The sequence below is a fragment of the Schistocerca cancellata genome, chromosome 4, assembly GCF_023864275.1.
Source record: "Schistocerca cancellata isolate TAMUIC-IGC-003103 chromosome 4, iqSchCanc2.1, whole genome shotgun sequence".
Taxonomy (NCBI): domain Eukaryota; kingdom Metazoa; phylum Arthropoda; class Insecta; order Orthoptera; family Acrididae; genus Schistocerca; species Schistocerca cancellata.
Window position 1 is genome coordinate 301,577,257 of NC_064629.1, and position 19,350 is coordinate 301,596,606.

The following is a 19,350-nucleotide window of genomic DNA, read 5'->3' on the forward strand; positions in this document are numbered from 1 at the left end:
AAAAGTTACTAAACAATTATTTGGGAATCTCGAGTATATTATGACATGTCTGTAAATCTGACCAGTTGTTTCCTCACTCCATAAAAATTTTGGAAGAGGACAAACACTTAGTTTCTGATAAGTGTGTGGAAATTTGTGCTAAGAAATTAAGACGATTTAGCAGTACATAGGCTTTCTAAATGTAGTACAAACAGTGATGGAAACTGAAAAAGAATGTGGTTCAGTGGATATTAAAAACCAAATTTTGGCAGTATGCAAGATAGTGCAAAGAAAGTTTAGTATGAAAGAAATGCTTCTTCTTTAAGAAATGTACTTTTTAGATTAACATAATATGAAAAAATCAACTTTGTGTTTGTTAAAATGTATTTGGGGGATTTAGAATGAACTGTTGTGGCCACTTAGAACAAATCCAGTGAACCCACAATACACATCCTGGAAAAAGTAATTAAAATTGGTATTACTGTGGTCATATTTGGCTAAAACACACACTAAGGTTATAGAAATAGTCTTCCAAAACCTTACTTTAGTTGGCATTGTAGTATAATAGATATCTTCAGGTTCTTAAGCACAAGTAACCTCAATTTTCAGAGATAGTTTTGCTTACTACCGAAAACTTGTTGGAGGAAACCTGATGATGGTTCGAACTGAGAGTAGCCAGTATGTCTACTAATAGAAAGATTGTGAAGTTGCAGTGAAAACTGTTGATTTTGAAACAAATAAATCAGCCCATAATATCCTGGCAAAAAGGACAAATAAAATTCACCATTTTCTGGCTTGCAATGTCCCAACATGAATGCAATTATATTGAGCCTCATACTGTGATACTTGGGTAAAAAAGGATTTTTCATCATCTTTCAAACCCTACACTGAAAGTGTATTGAATAAATTGTTATGTAGCATAGTACTGTGGAAGGATGGGCAGACAAGCAAGATTCCAATAGTCTGTTTTGGTTCACATAGCTTGGCGTGGATGGGAATGAAGCAACCTGCCCATTTTGCTGATTACATGTGGCATCTTGCCTACCTGACTAACAGGCAAACATGGGCAGGTTAAAAGCAGAATGTGTACACCTCTGTTTAAAACCAAGTTTAAAGATGATGATGATGATGTCCCATACTACAAGGAGCATAGGGGATGATGCGGGAGACCCACACCACCGACTAAACAATTGCTGCCTGGGCAGCATATTGTGCAATGAGATCAGGAGACCACCAAATTCGATTCTCCCATACTGAAGTTTTCGTTATTATCCTATGATATAATATAAAGAAAGCATGGAAATTCATAAACACATAAACAGCTTTAACAGAAAAAAACTGAAATTAAACAAGTTGTGGGCCTTGGTATTAAATAAAGCAAGCAGCGCCATCTCTTTTGCCATCCAACTCCATAAAATATATTGTGGTGGCTCTGTTCCCTTTGCCAATCACCTACGTGTGGTTACATGTAAATAAAGGAAGGAAGGAAGATTGTGTTTATCAACATTGAGGTCATTAGAGATGGAGCACAAGCTTGGATTGCGTAGGATGGGGAAGGAAATTGACCCTGCCCTTTCATAGGAACTGTCCCGGCATTTGCTGGAAGCGATTTAGAGAAATCCCACGAAACGTAAATCTAGATGGCTGGATACTGGTTTTGACTGTTGTCCACCTCAATGCAAGCCCAGTGTGCTAACCTCTGTGCTACCTCACTTGTTAAACAGTTTGACAGCTGATCAAGTTTACATTGGAGAATCAACTACCCACATGTGAACATGTAGCTAAAATACTACAAAGTGTGCGTTTCATGTATGCAGGAAAATTTTCACGATTGAGACACTGTTGTTTGGTAGAATAAAGTGGACAGGAAATTCCCTGTTTCTGTTACATTACCAATGTGGCATGTTTCATGTATAAACACACCCTTTCTTGCCAGTACTAATATAATCCAAATTCCACTTAACAGTCCATATCTGTGAGTACTTCATTTCATTACCTTTCTTTTCTGTTCCTTTCTTGAATGGAACAAGGAAAAAATAACATTGTGTACATCTGTAACACCCTAATTTCTTCTACCATGTTCTTACGACTCTTACCTGAAATACTCAGTAGAGACAGCAGAATCATTTTACAGTCAGTGCCAAGTAGTTATTCCTAAACTCAAGTAGTCTTTTTTATAAAAATGTGATGCATCACCAGCAAAATTCTGTTCAATGGTGAAGTGGTAATTCAAAAGTAATGTGACTTCCTATTTACAGGCTGATTCTTGCAATTCATATAGTACAACAGGTGTTTAAATACAAATGTTAAAATTATTAAAATATAAAACTGAACAAAAAGTCCAATAGTCCGCTGTAGCTGTGTTTATTTAAGTCGATTAGAGACCCACAGCTTTTAAGTTGCATCTTCTGGTGTATATAAATGCTATGTCATGTGGTGTAGGAAGTTACAGAATGCTGCAGAATGCAGTTGATGTGACTGCCCCAGTTTTAAAATTTTCTGTCGTGCATAGAAGAGGAGCATAAAGACTTTCAAAAAGAGTTGTCTTTCTGTTAACATTTCACAGCATTTGTGGCATATCTGCATTGATTAAATGAATGATATTGTTTCTCTAGCCTTTCAAACAATGATCTTTTTCAGTTGTTTTAGTTTCCTGAATCTGTTTTAAATTAGTTCATGTTTAACATTTTCTGTGACAAACCTGATAAGATCAAAGGCGGATCAAATATAAACTGACCCTGTTTCTCTTGTGAGCGCAGTAGTCTGTGCAGGAAATAAGGACTTCAAAGTCCGTTGGGAAGGGAGGCGAGTGTTGGAAGGGGGGAGAGGAAGTTACCACAGTTTCGATATTTTTGTGCAGTTATTCAGCTAGCAGCTTCTACAATGAAAGAGACATAACTGCATGATTTCATAGCATACAATTAAAATATTCTCATGAGCAGTGAGTCTAGCTAAATCATATTTAGTAGAGTGAGACAGTAGATGCAGCCTGGAACCAAATTTCAATGTAAAGGTTTTTGTGAAATATTAGATCATGTGCAAAACTTGAGCCACCATTGCCATTCCAGAACCCTTATCACTCCAGACACTGTTGAGATGGTTCATGGCTTAACTGAAAGCAGTTATTGTTGACAGTAGTTGAACTTCAATTGAGAGTTGGAACAGTAGTGTAAAGCAGGTACAATAGTTGGGCATGGCCGAATGGTACAATTTTCAGTATTTTTTCCTGTGTAAGAGTGAAGAAACTTCTCATCTACTAGAAAAAAGTGCCTTGAAAATGGCAGGAACTAACTGTCACAGTAAGATTTCTTGTTTTTTAATATTATGTTCTCATAAATAAAGACTGATTAATATTTATGCGCACTTGTATTTCCTAATTTCCTGATATGAAGTTTGGTAGGTATTGATGAAACTTGTAATCCCTAGAAGTTCAACACTCCAGATACTTTAAAGTGCAGTATGTACTATTATAGCTAATTTGTAACTCATGAAGTTTGAGGTTGAGTCTCTCACCTTTTTCTGTGTTTGATCTGAATCAACATTTACCTTTATATAGTGCAAGCCATTATTCATTTTACTGCAGTAGGTACTCATCAGTTACATCATTTGCTCCCGTCCCTGTTTGACAAACAAGTGGAGTAAGGTAAAATTATGTTCTGGATGACTGAAGCTAAAATTCTCTCAATTACATACATCCACTGTAAAGATAATTTGCATTTCAAGGCAGCCATCACATCTTTTAAGTTTTTAAAATCTTGGAACTCAAAAAGTGGTTTCTCGATCATGTTTTGATATCTGAAGAAGGTACTTTGTGATAAATCTCAGTGGTCGAGGCACCAGAGTGTCATTTGGACGAGGGGGATTCAAATCACTTGTGTGGCCATTCAGATTTAGGTAACCATTTCAGGCAAATGACACTTTGCTCCATCAACAAGACCATGATCAGTTCTCTTCAATGTCCTAGTCAATTCAGAGATTGTGTTCTCTCTCTAATGACCTCATCACTCATGGGGCATAAAGCCCTTATCTTCCCTTCCTTCCTATTGGAGTAAATGGCAAGTGAAATAACTTTTGTTAATTTTCCAAACAAACTAAGGAAATTTCACAGTTTGTACTGGATGTTGTTTCTTGGAGTTTCCATTGTTTGTATTAGCTAGTAAAATCTGAATGACCACAAAATAGAGAGGGGTACTATCATCTAGTACTGTAGCTTTTGGTGAAGTATTGTCCATACTTGTGAAATATGACAAAATAAATAATGAAAGAAAATATGGTCCATAGTTGACTGTAATGTAAATGATCTTTATTGGAATAATGTGATTAGCTAATTTCGACAACTTGTCATTTTCTAGAACAAGTTTGATATAATGTATTATATATTGTAATTATCACATTATTTTATTTACACAAATAAAATAGATACCACATTCTATCATTAAATTGGGAATTGATCCACATTACAACCTCAAATGTTATATTGTTAACTGTGCTCTAAGTACTAAGCACAGTTGCCAGTGTGATGTGAGGCTGTAACATTTGTGATGCAGATCCATTCCCAGAGTAAAAAAGGAGTATGATGTCTAGTTTGTACCTGTAAAGAAAAATTTGTTGAAGCTAATTGCACGATTTAAATAAAGATCTTTTACACTTCAGTCAACTACAGACCATGTTTTCTTTCATTAAATGTTTACAGGCTGTGGATCCACACAGAAACAAAATTTTAATGAAATATGACAGTTTGAGCCAAGAATAATTTACTCCAAGCAAGTCATACCCAATGTAATATCCAAATGACCAAGCCCAATGTTGTGTTAGATGGACATATCTAGTGTAATTTATGCATTTATCCTCCTGTCAGTGCACAATTAGCTTCTATGATTCATTCTTCTCTGACTGGGTGCACTTTATCCTTACACTTTGTGATAACCTTACACATGCGAATTCTGGAACCATTTTCCAGCTCTGCAGAATCTTTAGAAAATTGATTTTGATAGTAATATGAGATTTTGAAGCACAGCATTTGGATAATATGGAAATATGGAGACCGTTAACAAATTAAATAAAATTAAATTAAGTGGCAGTATAAAAGTTTAATTTTAGAATACTATTGTATCAAGTGAGGGTGAGGATGCATAATATATTAACTGTTTTAAGTTTGTACAATTACAGGGATGTCTGGCTTACGGACAGTTTCTGCAGAGAATTCGCAACTCTCCACAACTTCTAGCAGGATGTCTTGTGGTTGGCGACAAATTGCTTCCTCCAGATACCATGGCTGGTGTTGTCCACTCTGTGGCAACTGGTCTTTTGGGTAGCTGCATATTACCTGAAGATACTCACCTAGCTTTGACACTTCTTCGTCATCTAACAGAGCTGCAGCTGGTACCTTCAGACAATCCTCGAAGGTAATTATTATCTTCCTGTTGGTCTGTGAAATTATCAGAATACGTGAAATTCATGAACTGTGTTTATTTGATGAAAGTGTCATTTAAAAGTAATTTTTCCCAAAAGAAGAAAATATTGTCACAACATGCAAAAATTGGAGATGGCATAGAGGCATCTCGATTGCTAATAGCAACTCAAGCCTCCACTATATAGTGCCATCAACCTAGTGCAGAGTTACAGGCAATGTACCAGTCTTCTGTCAGGCCATTCCTCCACAGTGCTCATGGTAATACATTTAAATTATTCATAAATGACACAACTTCCTTGTCACCACAAAACCAGGTAGTGTGATTGATTGTTCTTCAATAATTTCATGTTATTTTTGACCAATTTATCTACAGTTCTACTTTGAGCCTTCCTTCAGGTTAGACTTCTTTTAAAATTAGATCTTGTGCCTGAAGATAATGTGCACTACTTCCTACCAGTCAGCTGCAAGGAAGTTTGTATATGTCCGAGTTCAAAGGAACATCTGCATTGGCGTTAGCTTTCTTAAATATATTTATAAAAGCTGGATTTCTGTGGATCAATGGGCTTTCTGTGGATCAGTGGTGGGATAATATGGCAAGGATGGACAGCCAATTAACTCATATGATGATGATGATGATGATGATGATGATGATGATGATGATGATGATGTCCCATACTCCGAGGAGCGTAGGGAACGATGCGGGAGACCCACACCGCCGACTAGGCAAGGTCGTAGCAGAGGTGGTTTGCGATTGCCTTCCTCCAACCATAATGGGGATGGATGATGATGATGATGATGATGATGATGATGAAGACAACACAACAACACCCAGTCATCTCGAGGCAGGGAAAATGCCTGACCCCGCCGGGAATCGAACTCGGGACCCTGTGCGCAGAAAGCGAGAACGCTACCGCAAGACCACGAGCTGCTCGTATAGAACACAATAATACCTAATTCATAAGACAGTGTGTAGCTGTGCATAAACCTTATTTGTGTGGCCACTGCTTTGCCAAAAGGAACATGGCACTACAGCTGGAAACAGGAGATCCAGCGTTACAGCTCACAACATTGAAATATCACCATCTCAGTTTGTTACTGCCTCTCTCTTGACTAGATTATTTTTGAACTTCACTTTTTCAACCAACTTATAATGAAATTTTTGAGAATGTTAATTAAGGGCAGAGTAACAATGCAGTTGTTTTACATTGTATTTTCATATATCAAGGCTGTGGCTATGGAGGGTAACAGCAAGTCAATCTCCATGTTGGAAATCTCTATATTCAATATGTGATAAATCCACAGCATACAGTTCAAAAATAAGAGATATCACCATGAATTACTGCTCTAAGCTAGTCTTCAGTGTTCTATATCCCTTTTAGTTTCCAATGGGCACTCTTGAGTCTACAGTTGGTGAACACGTTGTTAAAAAGTTTGTCTAGTTCACTGTACATGATAATCTGCAGTGATTTTCAGAGCAGGATTTCTCACTACACTGTTTGATAGGCAGCTGACAACTGTACAAAACTCTATCTCTGTTGGTCCATCATGGCCAAGGGGCATCAGCTGGTAAGTAATTTTCAATGTCAATAAACCTCACCAACAGCCATATACATCAAGATATTTTATTTTATTCTGAAAGTAACCAGTTTTGACATTTCATGTGGCCATCTTCAGGCCCTATACTCTTCTATCCAAATAAAAGTACTTGTCATATAGTGCCATAAATCTCTGGGTATGGTGATTCCAATCGTTCTACAGTTGCTTCATACTAAGACGTGACAGTTGTTGTCTTGTTTTAGTATGAAGGAATTGTATAAAACAACTGTTGGTAAAGTTTATTGACATTGGGGAAAAAAAAGAAAGAAACTCTACAAAACTGAGCCCTAAAAGCAGGATTTCTCAGTACACAGTTTGATTGGCAGCTGATGACTTTACAAAACGGTGCCAGTGTTTTAAGTTTTTTGTGGTATTTACTCTTAATACGGGTCACTTGTGTTAATACTTGTTCACAGCAAACGTGTTTGTAAATGAAGCTAGCTTGTTCCTCAAGGACAGTTCTCTTGATTGTATCCCAGAAGACAGGAACCTACATCCTCTTTAACAACTATTAAGTGCAGCACAGAAAAGTATTTGTCTTACATGTGCCAATTCGTGACTCACTTTGACTGGTATGTTAATGGCAATTATATTTTAATTGTAATGCTCATGGCAAATACCCACTTTCTGGAATTTTATTGAAAAGAGCCAGGAATTCTTTTTTCTTCTAATGTTCAGTGTCTGAGCTTTAGTCTGTTAGGAATTCATGATAGATTTTGTCGAATCCAGCAGTTTTTCTACAGTTAGTGTGTTTCAGTGAAATTTCCAACTTAATGAATTTGATAGTGGGAGGGATAACAGACATGCACTCAGTTTTATATGTGATGTTCTCTTTGATAATCCTTTTCGTTGCTTTTTGCACTGGTGAAAAATCTACCAGCTCTGAAAGTTAGACATTACTATTTAGCAATTCCATAGTGCTGTTAGTGGATCTTATATTAATAATGAAACTCATAAAAAAATTACATTAAACATTTAGTGTGAAAGATATGGTAATGTTACAAGTCTTATAATTTTCTTGATGCATTCCCATGTGGTGGATGATTGCAATTGGTACGTAGCTGCACAATTCATTTTGCAGAGGAAGGAAATCCACCAAGCAGCTACAGTTTTTATGAACGTTATTAACAGAGCAGTTAGAAAGCTTTGCAGATCCCTTACCAGTGAGTGAAAGCTATCTTTACAGTATTCACAGATGAGCTAAAACATTATGACCATCTTCTTAATACTGTGTTGCTTCATCTTGGAATGCAGTACAGCAGCAGTTCTGCATGTCATAGGTTCGCCAAGTCCTTGATATGTTTCCAGAGGCATGTGGCACGAGATGTCTATGCGCAAGTCACACTACTCTGGTAAATCGTGGGCTTCCCAAATGTGTGATCAGTTGGGTGCAGATCAGGCAAATTTGGTTGTCATGACATCAGTGAGAGTTCACTATTCTGCTGCTCAAACCAATGTAATGCAATTTTGGTCTTGTGACTTGGACAGTTATCCTGTTTTGAGGATGTTATCACCGTCAAGGAAGGCATTGGACATGAAGGCATACAAGTGGTCTGCAATAATGTTTACATAGTCCACAAACTATCGTAATGCCTCTGGTTATTACTCAGATCTCTTGGAAGCCCAAGTGAATGTCCCCTATAGCATAATACTGTTCCCACTGGCCTGTGTCTATGCCACGGTGTAGGTTTCCAGCAGCTGTTCACCTGGACAATGATGTATCCAGATATGACCCTGGACGTAGGAGTCATCTGTTGTGGAGTCTCATGTCGCACAATGTGTACTGAGTATCATGCTCAGAATCACTTGTGACTTCTTCAGCATTACACACTGTCCTCAGATCATCCACAGACTCCTGCCTATCTAGCTTATAGAGCTGGCAAGCCTCTGACCTCTGTGTTCTGTAAGGTGGTGTGGACATCCTAGCACCTAGTTGCCTGCTCATTTTTTCATTACCCTTCAAACACTTTCCATCGATACTCACTACAGTAACACACAAGTAGCCAACTACCTTCCCCTTTTCTGAGATCCTCATTCCCAGGCACTGAGCCATAATGATTTGCCCTGTGTCAAAGACAGTTATATCAGGAGATTTCTCCATTTGCAGCCTGTATCAGTGCTAGAACAATTCCCCATTTGTCTATGCCCCATTTGTATATTTTCTTTACCATGTCCCATGCCCACAATGCTACTAGGCAGCATTAAGTCTGGCAGTGGGCAGTGGTCATAATTATTTTGACTCATCAGTGTATGTCAGTGATTTATATTGCAGACAACTTTAACACCTTATACGGAGCTTTGAAAATGGAGCTGGAAAGCACTGAAATCACTTTGTGAATATATTTTATAAAAATTGTTACTGCTTGGCAGATTTTCTTCCTGTACGAAATACCATATATTTCTCTTTCATAAAATGAATGACAAATTCATACACACACACATGGGGCTATATTTCTTGCAGGGTTACGAGTATTCTGTTCTTTTCAGCTTTTATTTTATTGTTACATAGATTATGTTTGAAGAACATTGCTATTAAACAGTGGTTCGTCATGACTTGTGTAAGGAATTCAAAGGACTTGTAAAAATTTTGAGATTACAGATCACCAGAGGTGGTTGCAACAAGAAAGTGCCATCAGTGTTGACGACGGTGGATAAAATTACTTGTTGTAAGTGTGTATGTGGTCTTAAAAGTGTTTCCTCCCACTTTCTCTTTCTTACCTTCAGTAATAGGATAGCTCACATTTGCCTACTTTAGCGTTATTGTCCTGAAGAGTCAATGTGTTTAAGTGTGTGACCAATTTAAGATTCATTGGCTAATTTGGTGTCAAGAGGATGGTCACACACCTGTTGGGTTACACAATAAAGAGTTCTGTTAACTTCTTAATTGCAGGCAGGATTGTGGTCAGTGATGGGGCAAAAAAAAAAAAAAAAAAAAAAAACTTCCAACACCAGCTAGTTGACATTTAAAATTAAAAATCTTTATTAAACTTTGAATTTCATTAAGGCAACACAATGACAGATATTGCCACACAGTTACAAAAGTGCTGAGTGCAGCACACCATGCTACTGTTCAGTGTTAAAGTTCTCGAAGCAACTGTTGAAATAAATTTTGACAAATCCAGTGCTGCTGCTCTTCACGGGGCTAGTTGTTGAGATATTTGCAAGTCCACATTGATAACTGCTCAGAGTTTAAGTTTTCAGAACTCTTGCACAAAATTTTACAAGTCCTTGAAACAGTTGCTGAAAAATTTCAAACCTCTAAATTCACACTCATTAGGCCACTCATTTGACCATATGTCATCCTCAGTCCAGCTCTCGAAGTGAACTATCTTGAGCCAGTATGGCCACTGCCCTTTTGGAGAAGTGATCTGTCCTTGTGAATTTCTCATGTTTACTATAATTGTCCATCTTGATCACTATTTATATTTTTATTTAAAAAAATATATATCTTTACTGATTTTGGTGACAGCTATCATCAGAATATCTCAGGTAAACAGAACAAATGAGAAGTAGTATTTGTACCAGAAATACAATAACAAAATGGTATAGAACAAAGTGAAGACATACCACATTTAAAATCTCAATACACAGTAGCTCATCAGTTCACATGTGCACTTGGACTATGACTAGTGTTGCTTAGTGAAGCAGCCTCTTAAATAAGAGTCTGTGGCCATTAGTTGGGATTAAGTGCAATTGGACATCCAGTTGCACTTTTTACCAACTAAAATTCTAATTATTATCAAGAATTTGAGTGTACAGTCACTTCTAAACATATCTATAAAATAATGAATTGTGCATACGAATTCAGACCTGAATTTCACCAGCCTTCCTATGGTGTAAGTTAATTTACCCATATTTGATATTAATTATTAATAAACATGATGAAATGTAACTGACTTCAGATAGCTACTGTAGCCTACTGACTCATACTTCTGCTACGTTTAGTGATTTGAGATTTATTTTATGTTAAAATACAGTTTTAGTTATCAGAATGAACATTTTGGATCATAACAATCCAAAATGTATTTCATTAATAAAAATTGTGTACCTGTGTTTTGATAGAGCTGTTAGAGCGCTATTTGTGGACTGTTAATTATTTAAAATAGTGTAGGGCCTTAGGAAGTTATCAGTTTCTTAAGTCAGTTGGTATTTCCAAATCTTACGTCTTTAATATCTTAGGTACTATTCTGCCTACCAAGTGTGTGTTTAGATGCACTTACCTGTCTCATTTTTATCTTTCATTTGGCATTTTGGCTTAACTTGTAACTACAGTAGTTTAGATTTTATGTATTTTGTGGGCGTGAAATGAATTTTCGATCTCAGAGTCTGCACTGTGGCAGCACCGTACATAACCAGCAATCTGCAGTTGCCAAGCACATGAGGTTTTTCCCATCGTACCATAACAGTCCAGGGTACCTACTCCCTTGTATAAGCCAGTTTAGTTTTTGGCTTCTTGTTTCCGCAAGTTGCAGTGTGTGCAAATGTCGTGTGCTAGGGGTAGCAGACAGCTCCAGTTGCTACATCCTCCCAAGTGATGCTTGCACAGCAATGATTTTTAAGAAATTGGTATTCATGATTCAGATATGAACCCTGTTGCAAATATTTATCATCATTGGAGATAAAGTGTGTGACTTAATGTAATCTTTGTACTCTAAGGTACTTCAAGACATTAAATGAATGTTAGCATCTATTAGACTTCTGTCGTGAATTATTTGTCATGTTCTTACCGCAAATAAATTTACTACTTTTGAATCAGTAGTGGACAGATAGTTGGATCACAAACACATGGAACTGTATCAAGAGTCACATAATTTAGAAAGATGTACTGAATCACCATTGTGAAAAAAATACATATATCTTAGAAAAAAAAAATGTCTACAGGGTCCCGCACAGGCTGATGTTTTTCTTGGCAGTTTCAAATTTATCCTCTCTCTCTCTCTCTCTCTCTCTCTCTCTCTCTCTCTCAATGAAAGAAAGATCTTTTGTGTCTGCATATATTGCATTATTTGTCCTGCCTTGTTTGCTTATGAGGTGAAACTTGAAATCTATTTTTAGTGAGTAGTTTGCTTTCTTCTCCTTTATATCTGGTTCACAATTTTCGTGTGTGTGTGTGTGTGTGTGTGTGTGTGTGTGTCATGTAAAACATCTCTCTTGATTTTCATTTCAACCATTACCATCTGATCACATCTTAATAAAATAGTGATTCATTTAACTGCTTCCTTGTGCCCTCTCAGAAGGGAAGCAAACCATATGGAAATAATGTGGTTTTGTCAAGGTGGTTCTGCATTGTACAAAGGGCATTCAAAACGTTTTGCACAGTCGTCTCTAATCTTTTTATTTTTTGCAGGAGGAGAATGAAATTTTTTGTGAACATACTTAGAACATTTAGCTATACATTGAGCCTACTCAGTGTAGCCTCCATAAGCTGTGATGCATCTGGCCCAATGTACTATCCATGATGTAAATGCACTTTGGTAAAATTCTGGAGATTGACTTTTATACCATCACTTGACACAGGAAATATGGTCTTTCACCCTATGAAATATTTTACTGCGCAGGTGAACCTTCAGACGACCAAAGAGGTAAAAATCAGATGGAGGATGAGGAACAATTTTCCATCCCATTTTCCTGATTTTCTCCTGCGTCATAAGGGCTGTATGGGGTTTGGTGTTATCATGGTGTAGCCTGATGAGCTGACCCTGAAGCTGTGGTCTGTGGGTCTTGATTGCACATCACAGCTTAACCAATGACAAACAGTAATGGTCCTGGTTCATTGTGGAGCCAGGTTCCAAAAAGTCACTGAAAATGACACCACACTGATCCCAGTAGGAGGAGGCCATCACCTTTTGGCCTGCTGTTTGTGAAAGTCTTGATTTCTTCTCCCGAGGGGAACCCGGATGAACCCACTCCATGGATTGGGTTTTGCTCTCAGGTTCAGTCAAAAACAACAATGTTTCCTCCTGGGTAATGACGCCGTCAAAACACTGTTTCCACTCTTTAGGAAAGGTCTTCAACGAGACCCTCGCACACATTCTTCCTCATCGTTTTGGTTTCTCTTGTCAATAATCTAGGCACCCAACCTACACAGATTTTTCTGTATTCTAGTGACTGTACCAGTGGTACCACACTACCCAATGACAAACGAGTCATTTCAGCAAGCTGTCATGTCGTCACACATCTGTCATTTTGGATGATTTGATCAATGGTCTCCTTATTCACATCACTCACTGCCGTCGATGGTCTACCGCATCGTGGATTGTCCAGCAGAGAGAAATCACCTTCTTTAAACCTCTGCAACCATCGCTGGATACTGCTCAACCATCGCTGGATACTGCTGCGATTCACTGTCCCCTCCCCATAAACAGGGAGCAACTTCCTGTGAATCGATGTGTCAGAGTCATCGCCGGTCTTGAAGAGGAACTCCATCATTGGCCGTTGTCGCAGCCTGACATCTACTTCACGGTCCATTATGGCTCACATGTAAAGAAAAGAAAATACTTTTATAAACCAATTTATAGCTAAATGTTCCGAGTATGTTCACAAAAAATTTCGTTCTCCTCCCGCAAAAAATAAAAAAAATTAGAGACGACTGTCCAAAGTTTTTGAACAGCCTTTGTACCATCAGATGTGCATGTTTTGTGACTGTAGTTAACTTTTCCTGGAAATTGTGGATAATACTAAGCAATGTAAACACAGAATTCAGCTGAGAGATGAATTTATGTTAAAACATGGTAACTTGTTAGATTTTATGTTGTTACTTCAAATATATATAATTGTATTTTCAAATGTATATGTATCATAATTTCAGGCTTCTAAGACAGAAATCATCCTCATTTGCGCGCCTTTATGGAGAATTTCATGAAGGTCTCTTCTCAGCAAAGTTATTTTTAACAGCTGCACTACATCAACCAATAATGCAGCTGCTGATGGAGGATGGAATGTATTTGGATATAGATCCTGATAAAGCAACAATAAGGTGTGATAAGATATCATCTAGTAAACTGTGGCTCTGTTGGTAACTTTTGCTAAGTATTTGAGTTGTTGAAAGTATTAGTTTTATGAACATTTATTTTTTTATGTTTAAGATTTCCTCCAGAGGAAAGGCTAAAGAAATTTGGTGTTGAAGGGACAACTGAGTACAATACCAGACTTAGTGAGTACCGTAACTGGACAAATAAACGACTATTTGCTGCCACAAATAGATTTGTGAAGAGTATATCAAAAAATATGCATTGTTTTCCCTTTGGAATTTTGTGGCTAGTTCGCCAAATTGCGGCATTACTTTCAAAATCTGGGAATATTGAACCAAAGGAGGTAAGCATCATTTAGAATGTCGTATTTTGTGGTTTATATTGTTGAATTTACATGTTGTTGCTGTGGTCCTCTGTCCTAAGACTGGTTTGATGCAGCTCTCCATGCTACTCTATCCTGTGCGAGCTTCTTCATCTCCCAGTACTTACCTGCAACCTACATTCTTCTGCATCTGCTTAGTGCATTCATCTCTTGGTCTCCCTCTACGATTTTCACCCTCCACGCTGCCCTCCAATGCTAAATTTGTGATCCCTTGATGCCTCAGAACATGTCCTATGAACCGGTCCCTTCTTCTTGTCAAGTTGTGCAACAAACCCCTCATCTACCCAATTCTATTCAATACCTCCTCATTAGTTATGTGATCTACCCATCTAATCTTCAGCATTCTTCTGTAGCACCACATTTCGAAAGCTTCTATTCTCTTCTTGTCCAAACTATTTATCGTCCATGTTTCACTTCCATACATGGCTACACTCCATACAAATACTTTCAGAAACGACTTCCTGACACTTAAATCTATACTCGATGTCAACAAATTTCTCTTCTTCAAAAACGCTTTCCTTGCCATTGCCAGTCTACATTTTATATCCTCTCTACTTCGACCATCATCTGATATTTTGCTCCCCAAATAGCAAAACTCCTTTACTACTTTAAGTATCTCATTTCCTAATCTAATTCCCTCAGCATCACCCGACTTAATTCGACTACATTCCACTATCCTTGTTTTGCTTTTGTTGATATTCATCTTATATCCTCCTTTCAAGACACTGTCCATTCCGTTCAACTGCTCTTCCAAGTCCTTTGCTGTCTCTGACATAATTACTATGTCATAGGCGAACCTTAAAGTTTTTATTTCTTCTCCATGGATTTTAATACTGACTCCAAATTTTTCTTTTGTTTCCTTTACTGCTTCCTCAATATACAGATTGAATAACATCGGGGATAGGCTACAACCCTGTCTCACTCCCTTCCCAACCACAGCTTCCTTTTCGTCTCCCTCGACTCTTATAACTGCCATCTGGTTTATGTACAAATTGTAAATAGCCTTTCACTCCCTGTATTTTACCCCTGCCACCTTTAGAACTTGGAAGAGAGTATTCCAGTCAACATTGTCAAAAGCTTTCTCTAAGTCTACAAATGCTAGAAACGTAGGTTTGTCTTTCCTTAATCTTTCTTCTAAAATAAGTAGTAAGGTCACTATTGCCTCACGTGTTCCAACATTTCTACGGAATCCAAACTGATCTTCCCCAAGGTCGGCTTCTACCAGTTTTTCCATTCGTCTGTAAAGAATTCGCGTTAGTATTTTGCAGCTGTAATTTATTAAACTGATAGTTCGGGAATTATCACATCTGTCAACACCTGCTTTCTTTGGGATTGGAATTATTATATTCTTCTTGAAGTCTGAGGGTATTTCGCCTGTCTCATACATCTTGCTCACCAGATGGTAGAGTTTTGTCAGGACTGGCTCTCCCAAGGCCGTCAGTAGTTCTAATGGAATGTTGTCTACTCCCGGGGCCTTGTTTCAACTCAGGTCTTTCAGTGCTCTGTCACTCTCTTCATGCAGTATCGTATCTCCCATTTCATCTTCATCTACATCCTCTTCCATTTCCATAATATTGTTCTCAAGTACATTGCCCTTGTATAGACCCTCTATATACTCCTTCCACCTTTTTGCTTTCCCTTTTTTGCTTAGAACTGGGTGTCCATCTGAGCTCTTGATATTCATACAAGTGGCTCTCTTTTCTCCAAAGGTCTCTTTAATTTTCCTGTAGGCAGTATCTATCTTACCCCTAGTGAGATAAGCCTCTACATCCTTACATTTGTCCTCTAGCCATCCATGCTTAGCCATTTTGTGCTTCCTGTCGATCTCATTTTTGAGACGTTTATATTCCTTTTTGCGTGCTTCATTTACTGCATTTTTATATTTCCTCCTTTCATCAATTAAATTCAATATTTCTTCTGTTACCCAAGGATTTCTACTAGCCCTCGTCTATTTACCTACTTGATCCTCTGCTACCTTCACTACTTCATCCTTCAGAGCTACCCATTCTTCTTCTACTGTATTTCTTTCCCCCATTCCTGTCAATTGTTCCCTTATGCTCTCCCTGAAACTCCGTACAACCTCTGGTTTAGTCAGTTTATCCAGGTCCCATCTCCTTAAATTCCCAACTTTTTGCAGTTTCTTCAGTTTTAATCTACAGTTCATAACCAGTAGATTGCGGTCAGAGTCCACATTTACCCCTGGAAATGTCTTACAATTTAAAACCTGGTTCCTAAATCTCTGTCTTACCATTATATAATCTATCTGATACCTTCTAGTATCTCCAGGATTCTTCCATGTATACAACCATCTTTTATGATTCTTGAACCAAGTGTTAGCTATGATTAAGTTATGCTCTGTGCAAAATTCTACCAGGTGGCTTCCTCTTTCATTTCTTACCCTCAATCCATATTCACCTACTAAGTTTCCTTCTCTCCCTTTTCCTACTTTCGAATTCCAGTCACCCATGACTATTAAATTTTCATCTCCCTTCACTACCTGAATAATTTCTGTTATCTCATCATACATTTCATCAATTTCTTCATCATCTGCAGAGCTAGTTGGCATATAAACTTGTACTACTGTAGTAGGCATGGGCTTTGTATCTGTCTTGGCCACAATAATGCGTTCACTATGCTGTTTGTAGTAGCTTACCCGCACTCCTATTTTTTATTCATTATTAAACCTATTGCTGCATTACCCCTATTTGATTTTGTATTTATAACCCTGTATTCACCTGACCAAAAGTCTTGTTCCTCCTGCCACCGAACTTCACTAATTCCCACTATATCTAACTTTAACCTATCCATTTCCCTTTTTAAATTTTCTAACCTACCTGCCCGATTAAGGGATCTGACATTCCACGCTCCGATCCGTAGAATGCCAGTTTTCTTTCTCCTGATAATGACATCCTCTTTAGTAGTCGCCGCCCAGAGATCCGAATGGGGGACTATTTTACGTCAGGAATATTTTACTCAAGAGGACACCATCATCATTTAACCATACAGTAAAGCTGCATGCCCTCGGGAAAAATTACATACTAATTTTCAACTATTCTTTAATGAGATACTGTGTCAATTTTATTATAAGAATTCATAACTGAAGGATAATTCTCTGTATTTTCAGGGGTAAGTGTATTTCACTGATGTATTTGACTCTGCTTGCGTGAATCTTTTAGTGAATAGTAAGATCTAATAGTTGAATGGGATGAGAGGTGGGGTAGGGTGGTCAGGGGTATGAAGACAAAGGAATTAACTTTTGATAATTTTTGCAGAAGCAACATAAATTTGCAGTAATTGTTTGGAGTCATGAAGAAATATTTGCTGTATAAACTAGAAAGAAATGAGTTACATTAGGGTTTAGAGGCACTTCAGAGCACATTTTATGATCATTATACAACAATATACAAAAACAATAAAGTAAAGATGAATGTGAATTTTATAAGTCTGTTTTTGTTTTGGGTCCAGTCACTGTATTGTTAAAGGAAAGCATCAATAATCATGTGATTATTACGGGTCGATTTTATTTTGGAACACTGAGATACTGTTGTGTTGTGAAGGCTCTTATTATTATTTTTTTATTATTTATTTTATGGCCTTCATTGGACCACTGTAGTCAAAAATACAAAGTTCTAAACAAGTTGTTACAAATGGATACAATTTGGTTCGACAATAACTTAATATATTTAGGTAATATAATTATTAGAGGCTATTCTTATATGAAAGGTGTTTTGCTCTTCTGTCTGCCCAATATTTCTTCATTCTTTCAGATATTTTCTTTCTTTCTTCATCTGAGACAACTCTTCCTGTACTCATTTTATTGATTTTCATTTGTAGTCTGGTTTGCGGGTCTTGCAGTATTCTGGTTTTCTCTGTCTTGTTTTTTAGGTCATCTACTGTAATTTGAAGTTCTTTTATATCTTCCTTAATTTCTGTGATCCATTTAATGTCGCTATTGCTATTCCACAATTTTTGTATTATTTTTTTACTAATTCTGTTTTCTGGAGTTCTCATCAGATGTCCAAAGAATGAGACTCGTTTCTTCCTGATTGTGCTCATGACTGGTTCTATTTTCTTATATACTGTTTCATTTGATGCTATTCTCCAATGTCCATTTATTTTATACTGTTTATTTATACATGTCCTAATTATTCTTCTTTCTATTTTTAGTATTCTGTCAATTTCTGCTGTATTAGTTGTTTTGAAGATAGTTTCAGCTGCATACGTTATTTCTGGTTGTGTAACTGTTTTGTAGCGTTTTAATTTTGCATCTATAGATAGGCTTTTTTTGTTGTATGTAGTTTTGGTAATGTAATTTGCATAGTTCAGTTTTTTTATTCTATTTTGCCATGATGGCTTCTCATTTAGATTGTATGTTATTATTTCGCCTAAATACTTAAATTTATCAACAATTTTGATTTCCTGTTCTCCTATTGTAATTTTGTTTGCAAGTGGTGGATCAGTTAGCATAATCTCCGTTTTTTCAAATGATATTCTAAGGCCTACTTTCTCTGCTATTTCTTGTAGTGATTTCACTTGTTGCGTGGCTTCTTGAACGGTGTTGGTACTTTTGTTTTTCGTAGCAAGGGATCAAAATGAAACTCTTAGTATAGGTTTCCACTGGTAATGGCATATTGTGAAATGCACAATTGTGAAAACTGCAGCAGCTTGAAGGAATGCTGTGAATAGAATGTAACATACATGTATAGTAAAGCTGAATAGAACTCAACATTTCCAGAAGTGCAGTGTGTCTGCAATGACATATATGTTACAGAATCTTTTGAACTGTCTTACCAACCATATAAATTGAGCAGTGGTTGTGGCACCAAACGATTAGTTTGTTGTGGTCAACAAGCCTTCAACTATCCACTGCACTACTAAGTGACACTGCATTATTGACATTGATGGCACGGTACAAACAGAAAGGCACAATTGTTCAGTGTCATTGTATGACAGTTTTTCTGAGAACTATGTGGCATTTCATATGGGACATAATGTCTTGACTATTGTGT

General features: G+C 37.2%; 1 protein-coding gene across 2 annotated transcripts in view; it reads left to right on the top strand.

Annotated features, from left to right (window-relative positions):
* LOC126183295 (GTPase-activating protein and VPS9 domain-containing protein 1) overlaps positions 1-19,350 on the top strand; it is a 303,063-nt gene that overhangs the window by 70,891 nt on the left and 212,822 nt on the right. For both annotated transcript variants that reach the window (XM_049925134.1, XM_049925135.1), the window contains exons 4-6: positions 5,149-5,384; positions 13,797-13,964; positions 14,074-14,302. In XM_049925134.1, coding sequence (XP_049781091.1) covers positions 5,149-5,384; positions 13,797-13,964; positions 14,074-14,302 — 633 coding nt within the window. The remainder of the gene's footprint in view (positions 1-5,148; positions 5,385-13,796; positions 13,965-14,073; positions 14,303-19,350) is intronic.